The sequence below is a fragment of the Eretmochelys imbricata genome, chromosome 8 (genome assembly GCF_965152235.1).
Source record: "Eretmochelys imbricata isolate rEreImb1 chromosome 8, rEreImb1.hap1, whole genome shotgun sequence".
NCBI classification, from domain to species: domain Eukaryota; kingdom Metazoa; phylum Chordata; order Testudines; family Cheloniidae; genus Eretmochelys; species Eretmochelys imbricata.
Window position 1 is genome coordinate 23,406,815 of NC_135579.1, and position 22,879 is coordinate 23,429,693.

Consider the following 22,879-nt stretch of genomic DNA (forward strand, 5'->3'; position numbering starts at 1 on the left):
AAAAATCAAAACAAAAACCAAATCAGAAACCACATTTCAAATGAATAAAATTTTATCAGCTCTACTTTCCACAGGTTTCGGATTAATTCTCTTTGCTTCATGTAGTAATTTATACTCTCTTGTTTTGAAACTACCACAACAAATGTTTTGCCACATGGACTGAAAAATTATCTTCTCATGTTTTTAAAAGATTCTCTGTTCTCTGCTGAAAAGCTATACAGCTTCTTACAGAAATGCTCTGTAGGAAGTTATAATAAAGACTGCCACGCTTGCAGAAACAAGCCAAGGGAACAGTTTTCTTTCCTCCTTGCTACAGTGTTAGAAGAAGCTTGTACCTATAGATGTACCTATACAGATATTCAGAGAAACCACACTTACAGGGTGGTTCAGTAGATCAAAGTTTCTTGAGAGAACTCTCTCAAGCTGATGCTTCTCAGGGCTTGTCTAAGAGGAAAGTTTACAGGCATATCTCCCCATGTGGACACTCATTGAGGAATAAGAGTACCCTTTTCCTGGTTTAGCTGGTGCTACTTTGACAATGATACAATATAAACCAGAAAAAAAACAACCCACTTATTCTAGAAGAACAGAATATCCAGATGGAGTTATGCCAGTATAATTATATGGGTATATTTCTCCTTGTATGCAAACTTAAGACTTCAGTCATTTAAGGCCTCATCTACATGCAGATTTTGTTCTACTCTAACTATTTTGGTAAAACTTGTGGTGTAGAAACAGTTATAAAGGTGATGCACAGGAATAAGCTATTACGGTGCAACCATGCTGACACTGGGAAGGGGCGGGGGGCAGGGAAGGTTTGTACTACTTTCCAGAGGCAGATTAGGATGTTACTGGGCCTTCCCACCCCTTCTGCCTGCGGTCACCCTGCGCTCCAGCTGGGGAGCAGGGTCGGGACGTAGGGGGCTTGCCCCACTCCACTCCGCCCAGCGCTCTGGCAAGACCCCATGCCCGCTCCCTTGTTGGAGCACCAGGTGTGTGTGTGGGGGGGAGGGGGGGGCAGAGCAGGGCAAGCCCCCACGCCCTGACCCCACTCCCCAGCAGGAGCACCGGGCGGAGTGGATTTGGGGGTGGGGGGCAATTGGCCAGGCCCCTGAGCAGGGTTCAGTGCCTAAGCCAACATGGACTGCTTTACCTGTACCAGTATAAAACTATTCTATTTAGAAAAAAAAGTCCTTACTTATATTTAGGTTACCACACATTTTAAAAGTTACTCCCTCCTTACAATGCTCAGAGAAGTTGCAAAATATTTTCCTCTACTGCTGTCATAAGGAAGCTTGCAAGTTCCCTTTTGCCTTACTACACCTGAGGTGACCTGCAAAAGATTTCCTCCTCTGCCCAGTCAGGGGACTTTTTTGTTTCTTTATATAAAGGGCAGCCTGAAAAGTTTCTCTGCTTGTTTTTAACCCTAGAAGTTGGAGGTCTATAAAGACTAATCTTTCCTGACTGGAGGAGGAAATAAGGTAGCGATCCTTGCAAGGTATACAATGTTAGCAGTCACACTTCGAGTGAAGGGATGAGTACTGTATGTCAAATCCCTTCATTCTGTCTCCATAATGGTAGTCACTGAAGTTAAAGGTGTAAAATTCTATCCTTAAATCTGATTGAAGAACTATTGAAATGATAGCTTAACAGCACTCTTGCAGGCTAGATAAAAAAAAAAAAGAGGGGGGGTGGGGTGGAGAGGGCAGAGAAGTCTGAAAGCTTTGAGACCTCCTTTATCCATCATAAACAGAAGGACAACTACTATTTTCTCTTACATTAAAGAGACCTGGAAAAGTACTTTGAATTGGCATTACTTCAGCAGTCGCAAGCTCCTCTTGTAATGTAACGAAGTTATGCAGTACTGGAAATTTTAAAACATGAGCTGCAAATTGTGAAGTTCAATCCTGAGCTTGCATAAGTGTTCAAGGATATTTAAATCTGGTATTTTGTTTCAAAAAAGTTAGACTGGACCAAAATACCAGGCTCAAAGAAAAGACTGAACTAATTTTAGCCAATGCAATTATTTGGTTTCTTCTCCATTCCAGTTTTAATCATCTTTTACTGTAAGGTAAGTCAGCAACTAAGTGATCATTCACCAATCATAGTCCTGGTCTACACTAGGAGTTTAGGTCGAATTCAGCAGCGTTAAAATCGGTGTAAACCCGCACCCGTCCACACGATTAAGCCCTTTTTTCGACTTAAAGGGCTCTTAAAATCGATTTCCTTAATCCACCTCTGACAAGTGGATTAGCGCTTAAATCAGCCTTGCTAGGTTGAATTTGGGGTACTGTGGACGCAATTAGACAGTATTGGCCTCCGGGAGCTATCCCAGAGTGCTCTATTGTGACCACTCTGGACAGCACTCTCAACTCAGATGCACTGGCTAAGTAGACAGAAAAAGGCCCGCAAACTTTTGAATTTCAATTTTCTGTTTGCATGGTCACCTGCAGCTTGCCACGCTGGCCAGAGCTCATCAGCAGAGGTGACCATGATCATAGAATATCAGGGTTGGAAGGGACCTCAGGAGATCATCTAGTCCAACCCCCTGCTCAAAGCAGGGCCAATCCCCAATTAAGTCATCCCAGCCAGGGCTTTGTCAAGCCTGACCTTAAAAACTTCTAAGGAAGGAGATTCTATCACCTCCCTAGGTAACGCATTCCAGTGTTTCACCACTCTCCTAGTGAAAAAGTTTTTCCTAATATCCAACCTAAACCTCCCCCACTGCAACTTGAGACCATTACTCCTTGTCCTGTCATCTTCTACCACTGAGAATAGTCTAGAACCATCCTCTCTGGAACCACCTCTCAGGTAGCTGAAAGCAGCTATCAAATCCCCCCTCATTCTTCTCTTCTGCAGACTAAACAATCCCAGTTCCCTCAGCCTCTCCTCATAACTCATGTGTTCCAGACCCCTAATCATTTTTGTTGCCCTTCGCTGGACTCTCTCCAATTTATCCACGTCCTTCTTGTAGCGTGGGGCCCAAAACTGGACACAGTACTCCAGATGAGGCCTCACCAATGTCGAATAGAGGGGGACAATCACGTCCCTCGATCTGCTCACTATGCCCCTACTTATACATCCCAAAATGCCATTGGCCTTCTTGGCAACAAGGGCACACTGCTGACTCATATCCAGCTTCTCGTCCACTGTCACCCCTAGGTCCTTTTCCACAGAACTGCTGCCTAGTCATTCGGTCCCTGGTCTGTAGCTGTGCATTGGGTTCTTCCGTCCTAAGTGCAGGACCCTGCACTTATCCTTATTGAACCTCATCAGATTTCTTTTGGCCCAATCCTCCAATTTGTCTAGGTCCCTCTGTATCCTATCCCTGCCCTCCAGCGTATCTACCACTCCTCCCAGTTTAGTATCATCCACAAATTTGCTGAGAGTGCAATCCACACCATCCTCCAGACCGTTTATGAAGATATTGAACAAAACCGGCCCCAGGACCGACCCCTGGGGCACTCCACTTGACACCGGCTGCCAACTAGACATGGAGCCATTGATCACTACCCGTTGAGCCCGACAATCTAGCCAACTTTCTACCCACCTTATAGTGCATTCATCCAGCCCATACTTCTTTAACTTGCTGACAAGAATACATTGGGAGACCGTGTCAAAAGCTTTGCTAAAGTCAAGAAACAATACATCCACTGCTTTCCCTTCATCCACAGAACCAGTAATCTCATCATAGAAGGCGATTAGATTAGTCAGGCATGACCTTTCCTTGGTGAATCCATGCTGACTGTTCCTGATCACTTTCCTCTCATGTAAGCGCTTCAGGATTGATTCTTTGAGGATCTGCTCCATGATTTTTCCGGGGACTGAGGTGAGGCTGACTGGCCTGTAGTTCCCAAGATCCTCCTTCTTCCCTTTTTTAAAGATTGGCACTACATTAGCCTTTTTCCAGTCATCCGGGACTTCCCCCGTTCACCAAGAGTTTTCAAAGATAATGGCCAATGGCTCTGCCATCACAGCCGCCAATTCCTTTAGCACTCTCGGATGCAACTCGTCCGGCCCCATGGACTTGTGCACGTCCAGCTTTTCTAAATAGTCCCTAACCACCTCTTTCTCCACAGAGGGCTGGCCATCTATTCCCCATGTTGTGATGCCCAGCGCAGCAGTCTGGGAGCGGACCATTTTAGTGAAGACAGAGGCAAAAAAAGCATTGACCACATTAGCTTTTTCCACATCCTCTGTCACTAGGTTGCCTCCCTCATTCAGTAAGGGGCCCATACTTTCCTTGGCTTTCTTCTTGTTGCCAACATACCTGAAGAAACCCTTCTTGTTACTCTTGACATCTCTCGCTAGCTGCAGCTCCAGGTGCGATTTGGCCCTCCTGATTTCATTCCTACATGCCTGAGCAATATTTTTATACTCTTCCCTGGTCATATGTCCAATCTTCCACTTCTTGTAAGCTTCTTTTTTATGTTTAAGATCCGCTAGGATTTCACCGTTAAGCCAAGCTGGTCACCTGCCATATTTACTATTCTTTCGACACATCGGGATGGTTTGTCCCTGTAACCTCAACAGGGATTCCTTGAAATACAGCCAGCTGATGATGGAGTCCCAGAATCGCAAAAGAGCTCCAGCATGGACCGAACGCGAGGTATGGCATCTGATCACTGTATGGGGAGAGGAATCTGTGCTATCAGAACTCCGTTCCAGTTTTTGAAATGCCAAAACATTTGTCAAAATCTCCCAGGGCATGAAGGACAGAGGCCATAACAGGGACCCGAAGCAATGCTGCGTGAAACTTAAGGAGCTGAGGCAAGCCTACCAGAAAACCAGAGAGGCAAATGGCCGCTCCGGGTCAGAGCCCCAAACATGCTGCTTCTATGATGAGCTGCATGCCATTTTAGGGGGTTCAGTCACCACTACCCCAGCTATGTTGTTTGACTCCTTCAATGGAGATGGAGGCAACACAGAAGCAGGTTTTGGGGACGAGGAAGATGATGATGATGAAGTTGTAGACAGCTCACAGCAAGCAAGCGGAGAAACCGGTTTTCCCCAACAGCCAGGAACTGTTTCTCACCCTGGACCTGGAGGCAGTTCTCCCCAAACCCACCCAAGGCTGCCTCCCGGACCTGCCAGGTGGAGAAGGGACCTCTGGTGAGTGTACCTTTTAAAATACTATACATGGTTTAAAAGCAAGCATGTTTAATGATTAATTTGCCCTGGCATTTGCAGCTCTCCTGGATGTACTCCCAAAGCCTTTGCAAAAGGTTTCTGGGGAGGGCAGCCTTATTCCACCCACCATCGTAGGACACTTTACCACACCAGGCCAGTAGCACGTACTCGGGAATCGTTGTGGAACAAAGCATTGCAGTGTATGTTTACTGGCATTGAAACAACATCCGTTCTTTATCTCCCTGTGTTATCTTCAGGAGAGTGATATCATTCATGGTCACCTGGTTGAAATAGGGTGCTTTTCTTAAGGGGACATTCAGAGGTGCCTGTTCCTGCTGGGCTGTTTGCCTGTGGCTGAACAGAAATGTTCCCTGCTGTTAGCCATGGGGAGCGGGGGGGGAAGGGGGAGGTGAGGGACTAGCCACGCGGTGGGGGGAGGCAAAATGCGACCTTGGAACGAAAACACGTGCTATGTATGTAATGTTAACAGCAAGGTTTACCGTGAAAGAGTGTAGCCATTGTTCTAGAAAATGTGACTTTTTAAATACCGCTGCCTTTTTTTTTTTCCTCCACCAGCTGCATGTGTTTCAATGATCACAAGATCTTCTCCTTCCCAGAGGCTAGTGAAGATTAGAAGGCAAAAAAAAAAAAAAAAAACACACTCATGATGAAATGTTCTCCAAGCTCATGCTGTCCTCCCACACTGACATAGCACAGACAAATGCGTGGAGGCAGACAACGTCAGAGTGCAGGAAAGCACAATATGATCAGGTGGAGAGGTGGCGGGCTGAAGAGAGGGCTGAAGCAGAAAGGTGGCAGCAGCGTGATGAGAGGAGGCAGGATTCCATGCTGAGGCTGCTGGAGAATCAAACCAATATGCTCCAGCGTATGGTTGAGCTGCAGGAAAGGCAGCAGGAGCACAGACTGCCACTACAGCCCCTGTGTAACCAACCGCCCTCCTCCCCAAGTTCCATAGCCTCCTCACCCAGACGCCCAAGAATGCGGTGGGGGGGCCTCCAGCCACTCCACCCCAGAGGATTGCCCAAGCAACAGAAGGCTGGCATTCAATAAGTTTTAAAATTTTAAAGTGCTGTGTAGCCTTGTCCTTCCCTCCTCCACCACCCCTCCTGGTGCTTCTCTCCTCCACCACCCTTCCTGGGCTACCTTCGCAGTTATCCCCCTATTTGTGTGATGAATTAATAAAGAATGCATGAATGTGAAGCAATGACTTTATTGTCTCTGCAAGCGGTGATCGAAGGGAGGAGGGGAGGGTGGTTAGCTTACAGGGAAGTAGAGTGAACCAAGGGGCGGGGGGTTTCATCAAGGAGAAACAAACAGAACTTTCACACCGTAGCCTGGCCAGTCATGAAACTGGTTTTCAAAGCTTCTCTGATGCGCACCGCACCCTCCTGTGCTCTTCTAACCGCCCTGGTGTCTGGCTGTGCAAAACCAGCAGCCAGGCGATTTGTCTCAACCTCCCACCCTGCCATAAACGTCTCCCCCTTACTCTCACAGATATTGTGGAGCGCACAGCAAGCAGTAATAACAATGGGAATATTGGCTTTGCTGAGGTCTAACCGAGTCAGTAAACTGCACCAGCGCGCCTTTAAACGTCCAAATGCACATTCTACCACCATTCTGCAGTTGCTCAGCCTGTAGTTGAACAGCTGCTGACTACTGTCCAGGCTGCCTGTGTATGGCTTCATGAGCCAGGGCATTAACGGGTAGGCTGGGTCCCCAAGGATAACTATAGGCATTTCAACGTCCCCAACGGTTATTTTCTCGTCTGGGAAGAAAGTCCCTTCTTGCAGCTTTTGAAACAGACCAGAGTTCCTGAAGATGCAAGCGTCATGTACCTTTCCCGGCCATCCCAAGTTGATGTTGGTGAAACGTCCCTTGTGATCCACCAGTGCTTGCAGCACTATTGGAAAGTACCCCTTGTGGTTTATGTATTCACCGGCTTGGTGCTCCGGTGCCAAGATAGGGATATGGGTTCCGTCTATGGCCCCACCACAGTTAGGGAATCCCATTGCAGCAAAGCCATCCACTATGACCTGCACATTTCCCAGGGTCACTACCCTTGGTATCAGCAGATCTTTGAATGCGTTGGCTACTTGCATCACAGCAGTCCCCACAGTAGATTTGCCCACTCCAAATTGATTCCCAACTGACTGGTAGCTGTCTGGCGTTGCAAGCTTCCACAGGGCTATTGCCACTTGCTTCGGAACTGTGAGGGCTGCTCTCATCTTGGTATTCTTGCGCCTCAGGGCAGGGGAAAGCAAGTCACAAAGTTCCATGAAAGTGCCCTTATGCATGCGAAAGTTTCGCAACCACTGGGAATCATCCCAGACCTGCAACACTATGCGGTCCCACCAGTCTGTGCTTGTTTCCCGAGCCCAGAATCGGCGTTCCACCGCATGAACCTGCCCCATTAGCACCATGATGCCCACATTGCCAGGGCCCATGCTTTGAGAGAAGTCTGTGTCCATGTCCTCATCACTCATGTCACCGCGCTGACGTCGCCTACTCGCCCGGTATCACTTTGCCAGGTTCTGGTGCTGCATATACTGCTGGATAATGCGCATGGTGTTTAATGTGCTCCTAATTGCCAAAGTGATCTGAGTGGGCTCCATGCTTGCCGTGGTATGGCGTCTGCACAGAAAAAAGGCGAGGAACGATTGTCTGCCGTTGCCCTGACGGAGGGAGGGGCGACTGATGACATGGCTTACAGGGAATTAAAATCAACAAAGGAGGTGGTTTGTGAGAAATGGTCCCCTGAAGGATAGAATTCAAAACCTCAAGGATAGAACTCAAAACCGGGTTTAGCAGGCCATTGATTTCACAGAGGGGAGGAGAAAAAGAATACAAAATAAATCTGGTCTATTTCTTGTTTTGAGCCACTTCATCTATCTTTATGCATCTTGCTGGCAGCAGACTGTGCAGTACGACTGCTAGCCATCATCTCCTCCTGGGTGCTCGGCAGAAGACTGTGCAGTATGACGACTAGCCGTCGTCTTCTGCTGGCTGGAGGTTAAAAGACAGCGCACTGCCGGTAGGACTGAATCGCTACGAGACAAAACAAGGGAAATGACCTGGCTGAGTCACTCCCATGTTTGCCCAGGCGCCCGATTAAAAGAGCGCCCAGGACTATGTTGATGACAGCTACCAGTCATACTGCACTGTCTGCTGCCAAAAGGCAATTAACTGCTGCTGTGTAGCAATGCAATACCACGTCTGCCAGCACCCAGGAGACATATGGTGACAGTTAGCTGAGCGGGCTCCGTGCTTGCTGTGGTATGGCATTTGCACAGGTAACTCAAGAAAAAAGGCACAAAATCATTGTCTGCCCTTGCTTTTACGGAGGGAGGGAGGGAGGGAGGAACGGGGGCCTGACGATATGTACCCAGAACCACCTGCGACAATGTTTTAGCCCCATCAGGCACTGGGATTTCTACCCAGAATTCAAATGGGTGGTGGAGACTGCGGGAACTGTGGGATAGCCACCCACAGTGCAACGCTCCGGAAGTCGACGGTTGCATCGGTACTGTGGACACACTCCGCTGACTACATGCACTTAGAGCACTTTGTGGGGACACACACAATCAACTGTATAAAACCGCTTTCTACAAATTCAACCTAATTTCGTAGTGTAGACATACCCATAGAACCACAGAATACCAGGGCTGGAAGGGACCTCAGGAGGTCATGTAGTCCAACCCCCTGCTCAAAGCAGGATCAACCCCCAATTTTTGCCCCAGATTCCAAATGGCCCCCTCAGGGATTGAACTCACAACCCTGGGTTTAGCAGACCAATGCTATCCCTCCCCCCAAAGAACTTGGAGACGCTGGGGATTGAACCCAGGGCCTCATACATGCAAAGCATGTGCTCTACCACTGAGCTACATCCCAGCTCCTCTATATTTCTAAAATGATACAACAATCTCCACCTTTTTCAGAGCTAGGAAAAAGGGGCAACACCTCTCTAGATTTAGAAACATATACCAAAATCTGTTGTCTGTTCCACCATAGTGTTATGAGGCCTTAAGTGTCCTTTGTATGGTAAAATTATCCTAGCACAATCCATTTCAGGAGAGACCATAAGTAGGATCCTTGTGGCTACATCAGTGCCATCCACCATTTGCATAGCCTTGAGCGCAGAGATGGGGCTGAACAAATAGTTCTCTTTGTCACGGGTTCATTTTCAAGACAGACCAAGCATCTTGAACAAGTAGGACAGTGTCACGTTAATCAAATGGACACCAGTTGCTGTGTAACATTTTAGTACATATTCTGTGCTTATAAATTTTCTAGCCAGGTTCTCACTCAAGTCTACATCAACGGATCTATGAAGACATCACTGTAAGCAAAAGTTCTCCAATGGTACAAGAGTTTAGGGTTTATGTAGAGCTATTGGCTGGGAACCCTGAACTTCTTTGCCAAGTTAAAAATCCCTTTCTTTAAGATCACTTCTTAAAAACTTCCCTGAAATGCAAGAGATTAACAATTCAACTTGTTCTTTAGTTCAGTTACTAAACAAAGCTACTTTAAAAACACGTAATGTTGGTTCAGAGGTATATTGGCAAGCACATACAGCTGCCACAGTGTGCTTTGGTAACTGCCTTCAGCTCAGACATTAGGAGGTCCTATTCTCCAATGTACTGAATGATCCCAGCTCTCTTTGGTCTCAGTGGAAGCCAAGCATGGCATAATTTCAGGCCCAAATTGATGAATTTCGGGAGAAGTTATATCTTACATTAAAATTATCCCCTGTTGAATGGAGAATAGCAGCTTGTGCGTTACATAAAACAAAAGCAACCATCTGCTTGATCAGAAAAAAACAAGCATGTTACTAGGCAGCAGTGAACTTACTTGCTAGGAGAAGGCAGGCAATCGAAATGACATACAGTTGCTTGACAGTAATATCGTAGTGATCCATAAAGAGGTCCAGTAAGTAGACAGCAAGGTGCCGTGCTGTAGGGCAGAGATTGCAGCGGCTACTGAGGACAGTCAAGAGGTCAGTAAAGTAGCGGCGCATCCCAATCTGTGGTGAATGGGCCTTATAGACAGGCAGTTTCAGTTCCTACAAGAACACAACAGGAGGGGAGAGAGGTATTAAAGTGAGTATTTGTTTCAACGACCAGAATGCCCAAACCAATACCCGCCACCTATGATGGTAAATGCTTAGCAACCACAGCAATAAGATTTACTCAGAACGCAGAGCTGTGTTAGTGCTAACATGTTTTGAAAGTCAGTTAACTTCTAATATGTTTGAGTCATTCATTCATTTTCCTTAGGAGGCTTAAGGTACTTGATTTTGCACGGTAAATTCTGGTTTAACCCAGCAATAACCAGTTATTGCTTTCCATAAAGAGAGCTCCAACACTATCCAGACTCAGAAACAAAAATGATCATGAGGAATAACTGAAAAGGGACATTGGTGCAAAATTTGACCTGACAAAGTCAGGTTCTGTACTATAATTTCTTAAGGCACAGGGGTTCATTTTATTTCTTATGCACACACATTCCATACAGAACACCTACACTTTGCTAGGTCCTTTATAAAACAAAACTCCTTCCTTGTTCTACAAAATTAAAAAAGCATTATTGTATTGTGTTTAAAACCCAAATATTGCAGAGTAGTGGTACCCTACAAAAAGGCCATTGAGTAGAAAGAAAGCAGTTTATTTCCATTTCCATGGGGGCTGTGGGAAACAGCAGCCAGCACATCCCTTGGCCCATGCCGCTTCCTGCAGCCCCCATTGGCCTGGAGCAGTGAACCGCGGCCAGTGGGAGCTGCGATCAGCCGAACCTACGGACGTGGCAGGTAAACAAACCGTCCCGGCACGCCAGTGGCTTTCCCTGATGGGCTATGTGCCAAAGGTTGCCGATCCCTGCACAAGTGCATAGATCCTTAGAAACCAAACACATACCACAATAGTGACAACTGCCTCTATCATGCTTTGTCTACTACACTGGAAAATTCAGTAAATGCTCTTATTCTAGTATAGAAGGGCCTGTTTTCAGTTTAGGTTACTTAAGAAGGTGTTTAAGAGCCAAACTAAAATGGAAATGTTGACATAGGGGACTATACTTAGACGGTAAGCTCTTTGGGGCAGGGACTCTTTGTTCTGTGTTTGTATAGCGCCTACCATAATGGGATCCTGGTCCATGACACACTCTTAGGAACTACCACAATACGCAATCACAACTAGTAAAAATTTCCAGTGTAGACAAGGCCTTAGAATAGGTCTTCGCTGCATAAGTAACGGCTGATCTACACTACAAAGTTAGGTCAACACAAGATGACCTATTTTGGCCTATTTGTGCATGCGTCTATACGCAAATTAATCTCCAGCTGATGTAAATGTCCCATTACAGTGACAGTCAAACCACCTCCCTAAATGGTTTGGAACCATGGGTAACCTACTCAGGTTGATACAGAGCAACTGCAGACACTGTGTGACACGTGTCAGTCCAAACAGTCCTTCAGCAGCTTCCTTCCCACAATGCCCCATTCTCCACTATAGAACTGGTGCTGAGCCACAGACCTGCTGCTTTTACAACAGGCTGCATGCCATACCTGGTGAAGACCTCACCAGCACCCCACAGACCATAGATCCCTCCAAGGAGCCTGAGACAAAGACCTCTGCTGTGAACAATGAGGAGAAGGAAGAAGATGCGTCTGAGGGTTCCAGCCATGCCACAAGCCAGGACCTGTTCGAGACTCCACCACAGTCTAGCCAGTCCTGCCAGGTGAACACAGACAAGCTTGAAGAGGAAGGAATCTCACGTAAATGTGTGTATACATTTTTCCTTACAATGTTCAAACCCAAAGATAGTGCCCAGCCCCAAGTTCATGAGACATAGGTATTGATTTTTCATTGTTTTGCTCATATGAGAAGAGGTACGGGTACAACAGAGGTAGAGTTGGCATGTGCTTGTTTATGTGAACAGGGACACCCTTTTTATCCTGCTGAGAGAGCTTGATGAAAAAAAACTTTCATGTAGATACTTTGCAATCCTCTCCTGCAGGTTTCTAGGGATGACAGCCTTATTTCGTCCTCCGCAATGGGACACCCATGCCACTCTGCGAGGAGTATGGCTGGCATCATCACAGCCAACAGGCTAGCAGCAGGCGGGCCCAGGTGACCTTGCGAGGCCAGTAAGAACTGGGCTCTGTGCCTTTGTGACCCTTAGGAGTGAGATCTCAGCTAAAGTCACGACACTTAGGCTGCCAATATTCATTGCCATTGCCCTATACTCCTAACCACGGAATTGGGGGCCAAATTTTATAGCTTCATGCAACAGAAAGTCTCCCCCACCAGGCTGTACTCACCAGGAGTACAAGACTAGTGCTATCCCAAGGTGCTCCAAAGCTGAAGTGTTAATAAGCACCTCTAATTAAAATTTTTTATGGGAGTAAGGGAAGGGAGTTTTGAAACCTTTCCCTTCCCGATGTGACTGTAAATCCAACGGTATGTCTATTTTTATTAGCAACTTCTTGCATGGTGAGCTTAAGGGATGCACCCTTCACACCTGACCTGATGAGAAGGAGAGAGAAGACAAGCTAGGAATTTTCTGAGAGATCTTTCAAGCCAGTGCTGCATCAGAGCACGTAGGGACAATCTGACCGAAAACATGAAAAAAAAAAAATGCAATACAAAACAAAACGTCAGGCAAAAGGCCTAGGAGTCCCAGCAGAACAAGGAGAGGGAAATGCACCAGGATAATAGCAGCTTTTTTCAGGCAGCAAACCCAAAACACTGCAGACCTTGGTTGATCTACAGGGCCAAACATCAGACTCAGCCTTTGCAGTCACTGGAGAACTACATGGTCACTGCTCCCCCACATATCACTTGGCATTATGAACTGCATCCTTACCCCTACCACTCCACGTTGGGGGGAAAAAGCAAGGCAAACCTCAGCTTCACATACACCAATCTATGGTTTTCTCAGCCACAGCAGGCTACACTGGACTAACATCCACTTGTGAAAACAAAAAGGACGTGTTTATTTCCTTTTCAATAGTAATTTTAAAAGGTTTCACTCATGTTAAATTGTGTTAGAAATTTGCATGACGTTATCTGCACTTTGATTTTGTGCACTAAACTTTAACGTTCTGTTTTTGGAGACTCAAAGTAGCTTCATTAGCTCACAAATTACAGAATGCCCACCAGCAGTCAAGAAATCAAACAGTACTTGTAAATGCACCTCAAGCGCCACAGAATTCCTAGTCTCAGGAAAACCCCCCACCATGTACAGCACGCACCACACAGTTCACAGCAGCAGGCAAAGCTGCTTTTTCACACCCCTGAGAGACGTAGCTATGCCGATATAAGTTCCCAGTGGAGGCCAGCCCTTAGTTAAGTAGGAGTCAGGTGAAGTCTTGCCTATCACAGCTCTAAGGATGGAACTCAAACTGGTCTGGACTAAGGCACTTCAGAACTGATTGCGGAAATAGAGGAGCTTGTGCCTGAGTTGTTAATAAAATGAGAAATACAGTGGGAGGTTTGTCTCCAGAGCTCTGGAACCACCATGTCAAATTTAATAGTAAGGGGGTAACATTGACTCACTTTGCACCAGTGTTAGCCACATGCTTATTAAAATTTATTTCATTGTGAAGAAATCTATATAACAACGGCATCAAAATGCATTTCTATGGTGAACTGGCACCATACAGTTCGGTCAGTTGTGACAACATTAACAGAATAAGAGCAGATTTTCCCTCTTCAAGAGAAGGAGCATCTGGATTTGTAGTCAATAAAAAGCCAGATAAACAGTGAGGGATTTATTCCAGTTGAGGTATATGCTTCTTAGACTTTCCCCACATACCAAATGCCAAGATAGAGAATTCCAATGTTTAATTCCTTTGCCATGCTCCTCTTCTACCTTTCTTCAAATACTACAGGTATTCATGAAATATCCAGCAACTGACTCAATACAAGCAGAAAATTTAGTGAATTATGTGATGGTTGCGGTAGTAAACCACTGCTCAAGTAAACAAAATGGAATTCATCAGCCGAGCTTGTTTTTTGTTTTTTTGTTTTTTTTTTTTAAATAAATTGACAAAATATTTCCTAGAAATACTCCTGGCTATCATTTCTCAACAAATGTACCAACAACCTGGGATGCTTGCTCTCATACCAGAATTTGCTGTTTTACAGAGTTAAATCAGTGTAACTGCCAAAGCAGGCAATTTAGATAGCAACAGGGACTGATCATTAACATATGCATATATTATTTTACACATATACAAAATAGTTTTAGCGAGGACAAAGTTTACAGTAGTATTCTTGGGATCCCTCTATTGTTTTGTGACAGGCAGAAGTTAATCCAAGGATAGCATCTCTCTCTCACCATTTGCTGATGACAGTCAGATTAAGAAAACCAATACTTGAAAGACGACTGTTTCAATACTATGTTTCTAAAACGTAATTGTGAAACAAACTACAGCTATATTTGAAGGATGCTATTTAATCCAGTGGAAAGTTGCCTAAATCTACATTAGGGCCACAGCCAGGTCTGAAAACCAATAATAAAAATTCCCACAGTTTATTCAAATCAGGGAGTCAGAACTAACAAGTTTTTTTTGTTTTTTTTTGTTTTTTTTAAAGTTCTCTGTATGCTGGCTTTTCCTTTGCACAGTATGTCTCAGTAAATACCCTACTGCATTGGATCCTCAGATTTCTTATAACAAGAATCTCTGTGTCATAAGAAATAAGGTAAGGTTATTGCCAATTAAGCAACAGCAGAAATGCCTGTTGCAGGGGTGGCCAACCTGTGGCTCTGGAGCTGCAGACGGCTCTTCAGAGGTTAATATGCAGCTCCTTGCATAGGCACTGTCTCCGAGGCTGGAGCTACAGATGCCAACTTTCCAATGTGCTGGAGGGTGCTCATTGCTCCCTGCTCTGCTCCAGGTCCTGCCACCACTCCAGCCCTTCCCCCGAGCCCACGATGCCCTCGCTCCTCCCCACCAGAGCCTCCTGCGCACTGCAAAAGAGCTGACTGCAGCAGGCGGGAGGCGTGGGGAGGGAGGGGGACATGCTGATTGGTGGGGCTGCCAGTGGGTGAGAGGTGGTAGGAGCTGGAGGGGGGTAGCGGATGGGGGGCTGCTGACATATTACTGTGGCTCTTTGGCAATGTTCATTGGTAAATTCTGGCTCCTTCTCAGGCTCAGGTTGGCCACCCTGGCCTATAGTTTACAGATAAGGAAAAAATCCTAGATAAGGTTACCTTAAAAGTTCACCCTCACAACAATTCAACTTCTTCCTGTTTTCTATCTTACTTAGCTGGGGGAGAGGTTCTCATTTTCTCTCCTTGAATTCAATTTCTGCATAGAGCATTAGCATGAAAAGTCAGGGGTGAAAAGTTAACTCCTTTGTAACTGACACTATTTAAACAAACAATCCTCTTGTCAGGAAGCGTTTGGAGAATAGCACAAAGAGGAGTTAGGGATCTTTAGTTTCTGTTCTTTTTAAGGGGGAGGCACATGTTCCTTAAATTTAACCTAAACTACCTGTCTTCCAAACTAACTTTCCATTTTTGGCCAGTATTTCAACACTAAGTGAAGTCTGAATGCTTAGTTACAAAGGGCCATGAAACTCAAGAGGGGACTCTGCAATTGATGGCATGCTATTTCCTACTGAAACTAACTTCAGCTTCTGCACAAACTGCAGTGTTGTGCCTTTAAGTTTACAAAAACATCTACAGAAGTATTCTGGTAAGCGTTTCTACGATTAGACAGTTGGCAGTAGTTTAGTGAACAGGTCATTAAGGTTAAGAGTCAGGTACTATGTTTATGAAAGCTTGTTAGTGGGTTACAATTGAGGCTTTTGGATTTTGCTGGTCACAATGCAGAGATTATGCAAACCACCTCCCCAACAGGAAGAGGTAGAGAGAACTGACAGGTCAATGACACTTCAGAAGGAACCAGCACAGCAATGGGCAACCTGTGGCTCGTGAGCCACATACGGCCCATCAAGGTAATATCCTGGCAGGCCATGAGACAGTTTGTTTACATTGACTGTCCTCAGCCATAGCCCCCTGCAGCTCCCAGTGGCTGCGGTTCGCTGTTCCCGGCCAATGGGAGCTGCGGGAAGCAGTGTGGGCCGCAGGGATGTGCTGGCTGCTGCTTCCCGCAGCTCCCATTGGCCGGGAACAGCGAACCGCAGCCACTGGGAGCTGCAGGGGGCTATGGCTGAGGACAGTCAATGTAAACAAACTGTCTCATGGCCTGCCAGCATATTACCCTGATGGGCTGTGTGCAGCACGTGTGCTGCAGGTTGCCCACCACTAAACTAGCAGGATGTGTTTGGTCAGAGGACAGGAATGTGCATGAAAGTCCACCAAAAAAAAAAAAAAACCACACACCCACACACCACCCCAAGTCTGCATCAGACTCCAGCTACACTACTGCTCTACCAGTTCAAAGCTGTAGTGTAGATGGGTTCTAACTATGTTAGGGAGACAGTCCAGGGTTTTAACCTTGTTATGGGGCCACAATTAGATACGCTCTACACGTCAACTTTTAGCCTTATTATAACTAGGTCACCTATTTGTTATAGAATAGATAGGGCCTAAGTGGCAGAGAAACATTATTAATATAACTTAAAAGCTTAAATGAGTCCTCCAGTTCCATTAAGCAAATAAGTTTTATCAGTATTTCTCCCCCCCCCCCCCATTTCTAACTAAGCAAAGTTCTAGAAGACTGTGGGGTTAGAGTCTCATAACAGACCTGGGTTCATCCCCACTGCCCTCACTTAAGCACAGGACTGGAAGGGACACTAAACTATTAGTGCTATCCTTTAAACAGGATGTCAAAATGCAGCTCTCTTGAAATTTAAGATCCCAGGGCTCTTTCTGAGAAGTATACGGGCCAAGTTTCTCCCTCCTTCAACAGAGTCTAACAATGGATAAGGTTGTGTGCAAGCTATTGTTCAACGAACTACCCTTGCCAATTGGTGAAGTATGCCACCCAAATGTCAACAAAACTATATATCATATAAAAAAAATAGGATTCTATGCAGCACTAACACTCTCCTACAATTGAAAGAGATGGCGGAGACCTCCTTTTGAAGAGTACACAACTTGTTCTAAGTGGAGTACACCAGAACTTCCCCTATCCAGTAAGCAATGACAAATATTACTGCATGCACCTACCGGTTTTAAAAAGAAGACAAACTCTATTTAAATTAAATAATCTTTACTCATGCAAACACGTGGTTCTTGTCTACTGACTTCAAATGGCATCACTGGAAGAGTGATGTTCCATGTTTATGTCTCTAAACCAGGGCTTAATTTGTGCCAGGGCTAGCCAGGGTTGAGCCCCAGCATCTCTGGTTGATTCATCAGCTCTGAATGTAAAAAAAATTGCTTGAGCCCCAGCACCTCTTTCATTACAAATTAATTACGGCTCTCAACTCCACATCAGACTTGCAGATAAAGGTTTTTTTTCCCTAACGGGGAGTCGTTTAGAAGACTCACACAGGCCTGTGGGGAAAAGAGCCTGAAGATGACTTCTTTCCAAAATTTAATTAAAACTTCGTAGTAATTCACCTAGTATGCTATAGCATGGCCAAGCCAATAAAGCTAACACGAGTAAATCAAAGTCAGAAAATAAAGGATCTGAAAACCACCTTAGCTCTTAGATAACTCTTTTCATCAGCAGACCTTAGAGTGCTTTAAAAAGGTGGTCACAGTACCATCATCCCCGTTTTACAAACAGGGAAATTGGGGCACAACAAGGGACACGTCTTGCCCAAGGTCACCTAGCAGCAAGTGGCAGAGCTGGGAACAGAGTCTAGGTTTAATGAGTCCTAATCCAGCGCTTCATCTACTAGAAAGATCACACTGCCTCCTCTTAGGTAACAAGTTGCCAGGTCTTTGCTTTCAGAGAAGAGCCAAACTTTCATAATGTTGTCCCGTTCATCCAGAGGGGAAGCTACCTCTGACCATGTGTATCGTATTTTTCACTTCATATTTGTACTGGACTGCCAGATTTCTGCCCACTGACAATGCCTTTCAATATACACAGATAAAACTGCACACTTCACTGCTCAGACATTCAAAAATTTAATCTGTTTGCAGCCTACTAAAGAAGACAGACAGGAAGATAAACACACTGTTCTTATGTAAGAGGATGTATTTCTGCTTGAATGCTCCACAGCAGGCATGTGTAATCACAATATTACCAAACATTCTAATTTCAAAAGACAGTTTAATTGCTACTATGTTTAAAAATCCACTACTTCATGTGTTTCGCTTTGGCATTTTAGAGAGTGTTTCATTAAATTCTCCTTACTCAATTTAAATTATTCAAATGCTCAGCAGCTAATCTGAGGCAGGATCAGAGAAAGGAGTGTGAAAACTGAGATTCCAACTTTGAGGAAAGAAGAAAGAAAAGATCATGAATAACCATGCACTTTATTAGAACACCTGTTCTTTTCAGTTCCATACATATGGTGCCATCTATACTATAAACAAACTAAAGCTAGAAACCAGTAATGCTATTGTTACAAGTTTCAAAAGCTGGAGTTTTTAAAGTGGACAGATTACATTTTTGTTGCTGGGCTGACAATCCCTTTAGAGGCCCTAACGCAATGAGTTGCTCACTGCTGGTGATGCCTACTTTCATTTTACAACTGAATTAAACTAGAAGGGCAAGTTAAAAGCAAATGTTAACATTTTTTCTGTTCATCAAGATGAACAGAAGAGATAAATTGTGTCTCAGACATGCTGGATACCAGAAATCCTCCTCTAGATTTTGCTTTCAAGATCTGGAAAAGTTACACAGCCTTTTGCAATGTCCTAGTGCCAGCTATCCCTTTGGACAAAACAAAAACAAAAAAAAAACCAATTGCCTGATTTACTCAGTTGTGATGTTTGTATAACGCTGAATTCAATTATCTGTGCCAAGCAATTGTAAGTTATTGAAAAGCACCTATCAAATAACATTAGGTATGGGGTAAAAAGTACAATAGTGGATTTAAGAGGATACACAATTGAAATGATGAATTACTGTGGCCTCATTTTTAGTACGATCTTGCTTAATTAATAGAACAGGGAAGCCAAGTGTTTCAGAGCTCCAGAGAATGTGTGTAAAGAACACAGGGAAACATTCCCCCCTATTCATTGGGCGAAAGGTGGGGGTGGGTATGTTTTTACTGAAGAATGGTGACCATAAACCTGTTGCTTGTAGTACTTCTGACAACTTGTTTTATTACTATCAGGGTTATCTGGGGGAGTAACTTTTACCTAGAGGAAATATCTATCCCCCAGACACTGTAAAAATGTAAAGTCACATAACTGTTTGTTTTCAGCAGAAGGCATCAGCTCTGTTCAACTATCCACCTGGCTGGAAAGCCCATAGACCACTCATTCGCAAAGCAATTAAGGCGGCCTTTGAAGGATTAAGTTACAATATAAACTCTTAAAGCTTGCACACTCAATGGGCTTTGTGAAATTCAGCCCTGCTCTTACTCACATTGCTTTGAGAAGCTATGTAAGAGGTGAATAAAGGAGGAAATACAAGCAGATCTACTGAGTACTTTTAAATTGTAGGAAATGTGCATATCCTGGAAGGAAGAAAGCCAACATAACCACAAATGCTGGGGGTTGGGGGACAATTCAGTACTCTGTTTCCAAAACAAGCTCAGGCCATGTCCTAAATAGATTTTTTTCCTCTTTTTAGCCCTTGTGTGCAAGGAAAAATGCTGACTTGCTATTTAAACTCTCTCTCTTTCTAGAAAAAAGAAGGAGTACTTGTGGCACCTTAGAGACTAAAACTTATTTGGGCATAAGCTTTCTAGAGTACTTATTCCTGCTAAAGCAGAGGTACACTTTTACATCGAACGGAAGCATCAGAAGGCCAATTTCTGTGACATTCTATCCATTTGGTAGGTCCCAAAAACCTCTTGAAAGCTGAATGAATAAAATGCAAGTCAGCCTGCTAGCATGATGTCCCTGCACCACTGACCACTACTACACAGGCTCTAGGCTACTGAAAGGTCATCATGGGCACCAGCACATATACTCAACCCACCTGGCATAGTACTGCTGATGAACAGGGTAGAAGAGAACACTGAAGACTGCAGGGCAGGCTCTGCCTTCTACTCCACCAGTGCCCTTCCAGCTCCTCAAGCAGTCCTCCATGGCACAATCCTGCAAGGCTTAAGTGTTCCCACCCAACCAGAGAAGCCATTAAACTTGTATTGTACTTTGACTTCATTGAGACTAGTCATGTGCTTACAAGTGTTCTAGATCTGGCCAGAACCCTCGAGACCTTGCAAGACCAAACCCTGTGTAGCCTAGCAGAAGCTACCTCCATAGCAACCACAACACTGCTTGCTGACCAGCCAGCCAACTTAGAATTCCAACTCAAGGGATTTATTTCCTCTGCCTTATGAGCACTCCATCTCTACAGCAAAAAACCTCCCAGAACCTTTAAACCCAATTTACACTAGAAGACTTCAGGTGTGCTATGTACATCAGGTGCCTGCCCTCAAGCGCACCACATTCATTCATTACATACAACTAATGAACACACAGCATGGACTGGAGTCTTTCATGCAGTAACACCAGCTCTCAGAGCCCCTGATTATCCTCAGAGTACAGTAATTTCAGGTTTTTGCACACTATGTTAAGTATGGACACAGCTATATTATGCCACCACCCTTACAGGTTTTTGTGATTTTATAGTTCCAAACTTCCAAAGGAAGGCTCAGTTAGGTTTAATATTAAAATGATCTCCACATGTCTTGTTTTAAACATTTTCAGAAACTTTCCTTCAGAAATCCTTATGTTGCTAGATGGGAAATGTCTTCTCCGCATTAAATACAAACTTTAAGTACATTCTTCTGAAGGGGGGATAATCTTTCAAGAAATTTGCACTGCAAGTCATGGGCTACATAAAGTGTATTTTTCCCCAGTGCCAAATACAACCTTTACTCTCCACTACATGCATCCGATGAAGTGAGCTGTAGCTCACGAAAGCTTATGCTCAAATAAATTTGTTAGTCTCTAAGGTGCCACAAGTCCTCCTTAACCTTTATTATAGTTTGTTTCTGTTTCAGACTCACCTGCTTAGACCAAGACTAATCTGTTGGTGTGTTCTTCCCTCCCCCTACACCCCATCCATGACCAGATTAACATGCTGTGCCAGACCACAGAACTGAAAGTATTTAGAAAAATCACTCAGAGATCGAGGGGAAAAAAAAAAAAAAAAAGAAAAAAAAAGGCTTTGTTTTGTGGGCACCACCATCTGTTTTACCATTTTCTACAGCACAGCACCATAATATACCATTAGGACTCTCAGCAATCTTGTCATAAAAAAGCAGAACAATATTTATGCTTTTTTTGTTCTGTGCTGCTTTTGCAGATTTCCCCATCACTGAAAGCTAATTAGTTAAATACATTGTATTCTTCCAGAACAAAATCAGATGTGCTTCTTCTATTTGACTAGAAACATGCTAAGTCAAATTCCTTTTATGTATGTTTGTTTTGTTTTTTTGTTTTTTATTTATTTATTTTTTAAAAAAGGAAGGATTCCTTCCAAACTCCCACCTCAAAAGCATGAGCAGGTGGCATCAAATCCTCAATACTGCAGGGTTTACAAATCCAGCATTTAGATTTCTCTTTAAGGGAAATTTGCAATTTAAAAAAGAAAGCTTGGGTTTGCATCCTCTTTTTTGCTTCTTTATTATGTATAAAGAAAGCCTGAAGGGTTTTGGGGGGAGGGGTTTACGGATATTTTTTCCACTTTAATATCAACTCTTATCTTGCTGGTTATGCTGAAGGACGGTCTGTTTTACTCTCTCATTTGTTTCAAGGATTCATTTTTCCAAAACGTTAAAGGCATTAACAAAAAGACTCAAACTGTACGCCGTGACAGTCCTTTTCTTTCTCAATACACTCAGACTCTGAGCTCTTAAATATCATTTCATTCTTTAACCAGAATCTTCCAAACTAGGCAAGACCTAAACTTCTAATGCAAGAACACAAAGACACACAGTTCAGATCAGGCCTTCCTTATGAAGGAAGTAGCAAAAGAAAAGTACAAGCTCATTTTCCCCCCTTTTCAGCTTCACCTGCAAATTCAAACAACCAGGCCTATTCCTGTCATAGCAATTGGCATCTATAGGTACACATGAACAAAGAAAAGATGTTAGCACTCTAGGATAGTCCAATGTAACTTCAGCCTACTTTGGGGACATAGTATGCACTTGCTAAAGACAAATTCTAAGCCACATATACAAGAGGTAAAATATGGCTAAGAAATTATGCAAGCCTCAGAAGAAATTGACAAGCCAAATAGTGTATGTTTCAGTAAAAATTAGTTTTAAGTAACTTCATAAACAAGTTCAGTGTTTTCTTTTGCATGAAAAGAAACAGCTGTAGTTCTAGATTTACTTGCATCAATTATCCCCCCACTCCATTTCAGAATCAGAAGGACCTGTCCCTCAACGTGACTGCATGAGAACAAACAACCCACTTGCCAAGACCTGATAATGATTAAGTCACCTGATGTAATTTATTGTTGAATGCCTGCTGGAGAGACAAAAGTAGTAGAATATCCAAAGTGTTAATTTTGTTAAGGGTAACTTGAAAGGGAGTAAAGTGCAGATAGTTAATCTTTGCTGTGATCTCTCTTTCATGTTACCCAGCTAAATGCATTTAGCAATTCTTTAATGTTTGAAGTGTACTTAAGGAAATGCAACATCTAAATAGACAATAAGAAAAGGAGTACTAGTGG

The 22,879-nt window shown here is 44.1% G+C and overlaps 1 protein-coding gene and 1 non-coding gene across 2 annotated transcripts in view; both read right to left on the bottom strand.

Annotated features, from left to right (window-relative positions):
* CCNJL (cyclin J like) overlaps nt 1-22,879 on the bottom strand; it is a 47,794-nt gene that overhangs the window by 23,119 nt on the left and 1,796 nt on the right. Inside the window, exon 3 of the mRNA XM_077824058.1 lies at nt 10,000-10,210. Within this exon, the coding sequence (XP_077680184.1) occupies nt 10,000-10,210 (211 nt within the window). The remainder of the gene's footprint in view (nt 1-9,999; nt 10,211-22,879) is intronic.
* On the bottom strand, nt 8,968-9,044 carry TRNAA-UGC (transfer RNA alanine (anticodon UGC)). The gene has a single exon. It is a non-coding gene; the product is annotated as a tRNA-Ala (tRNA).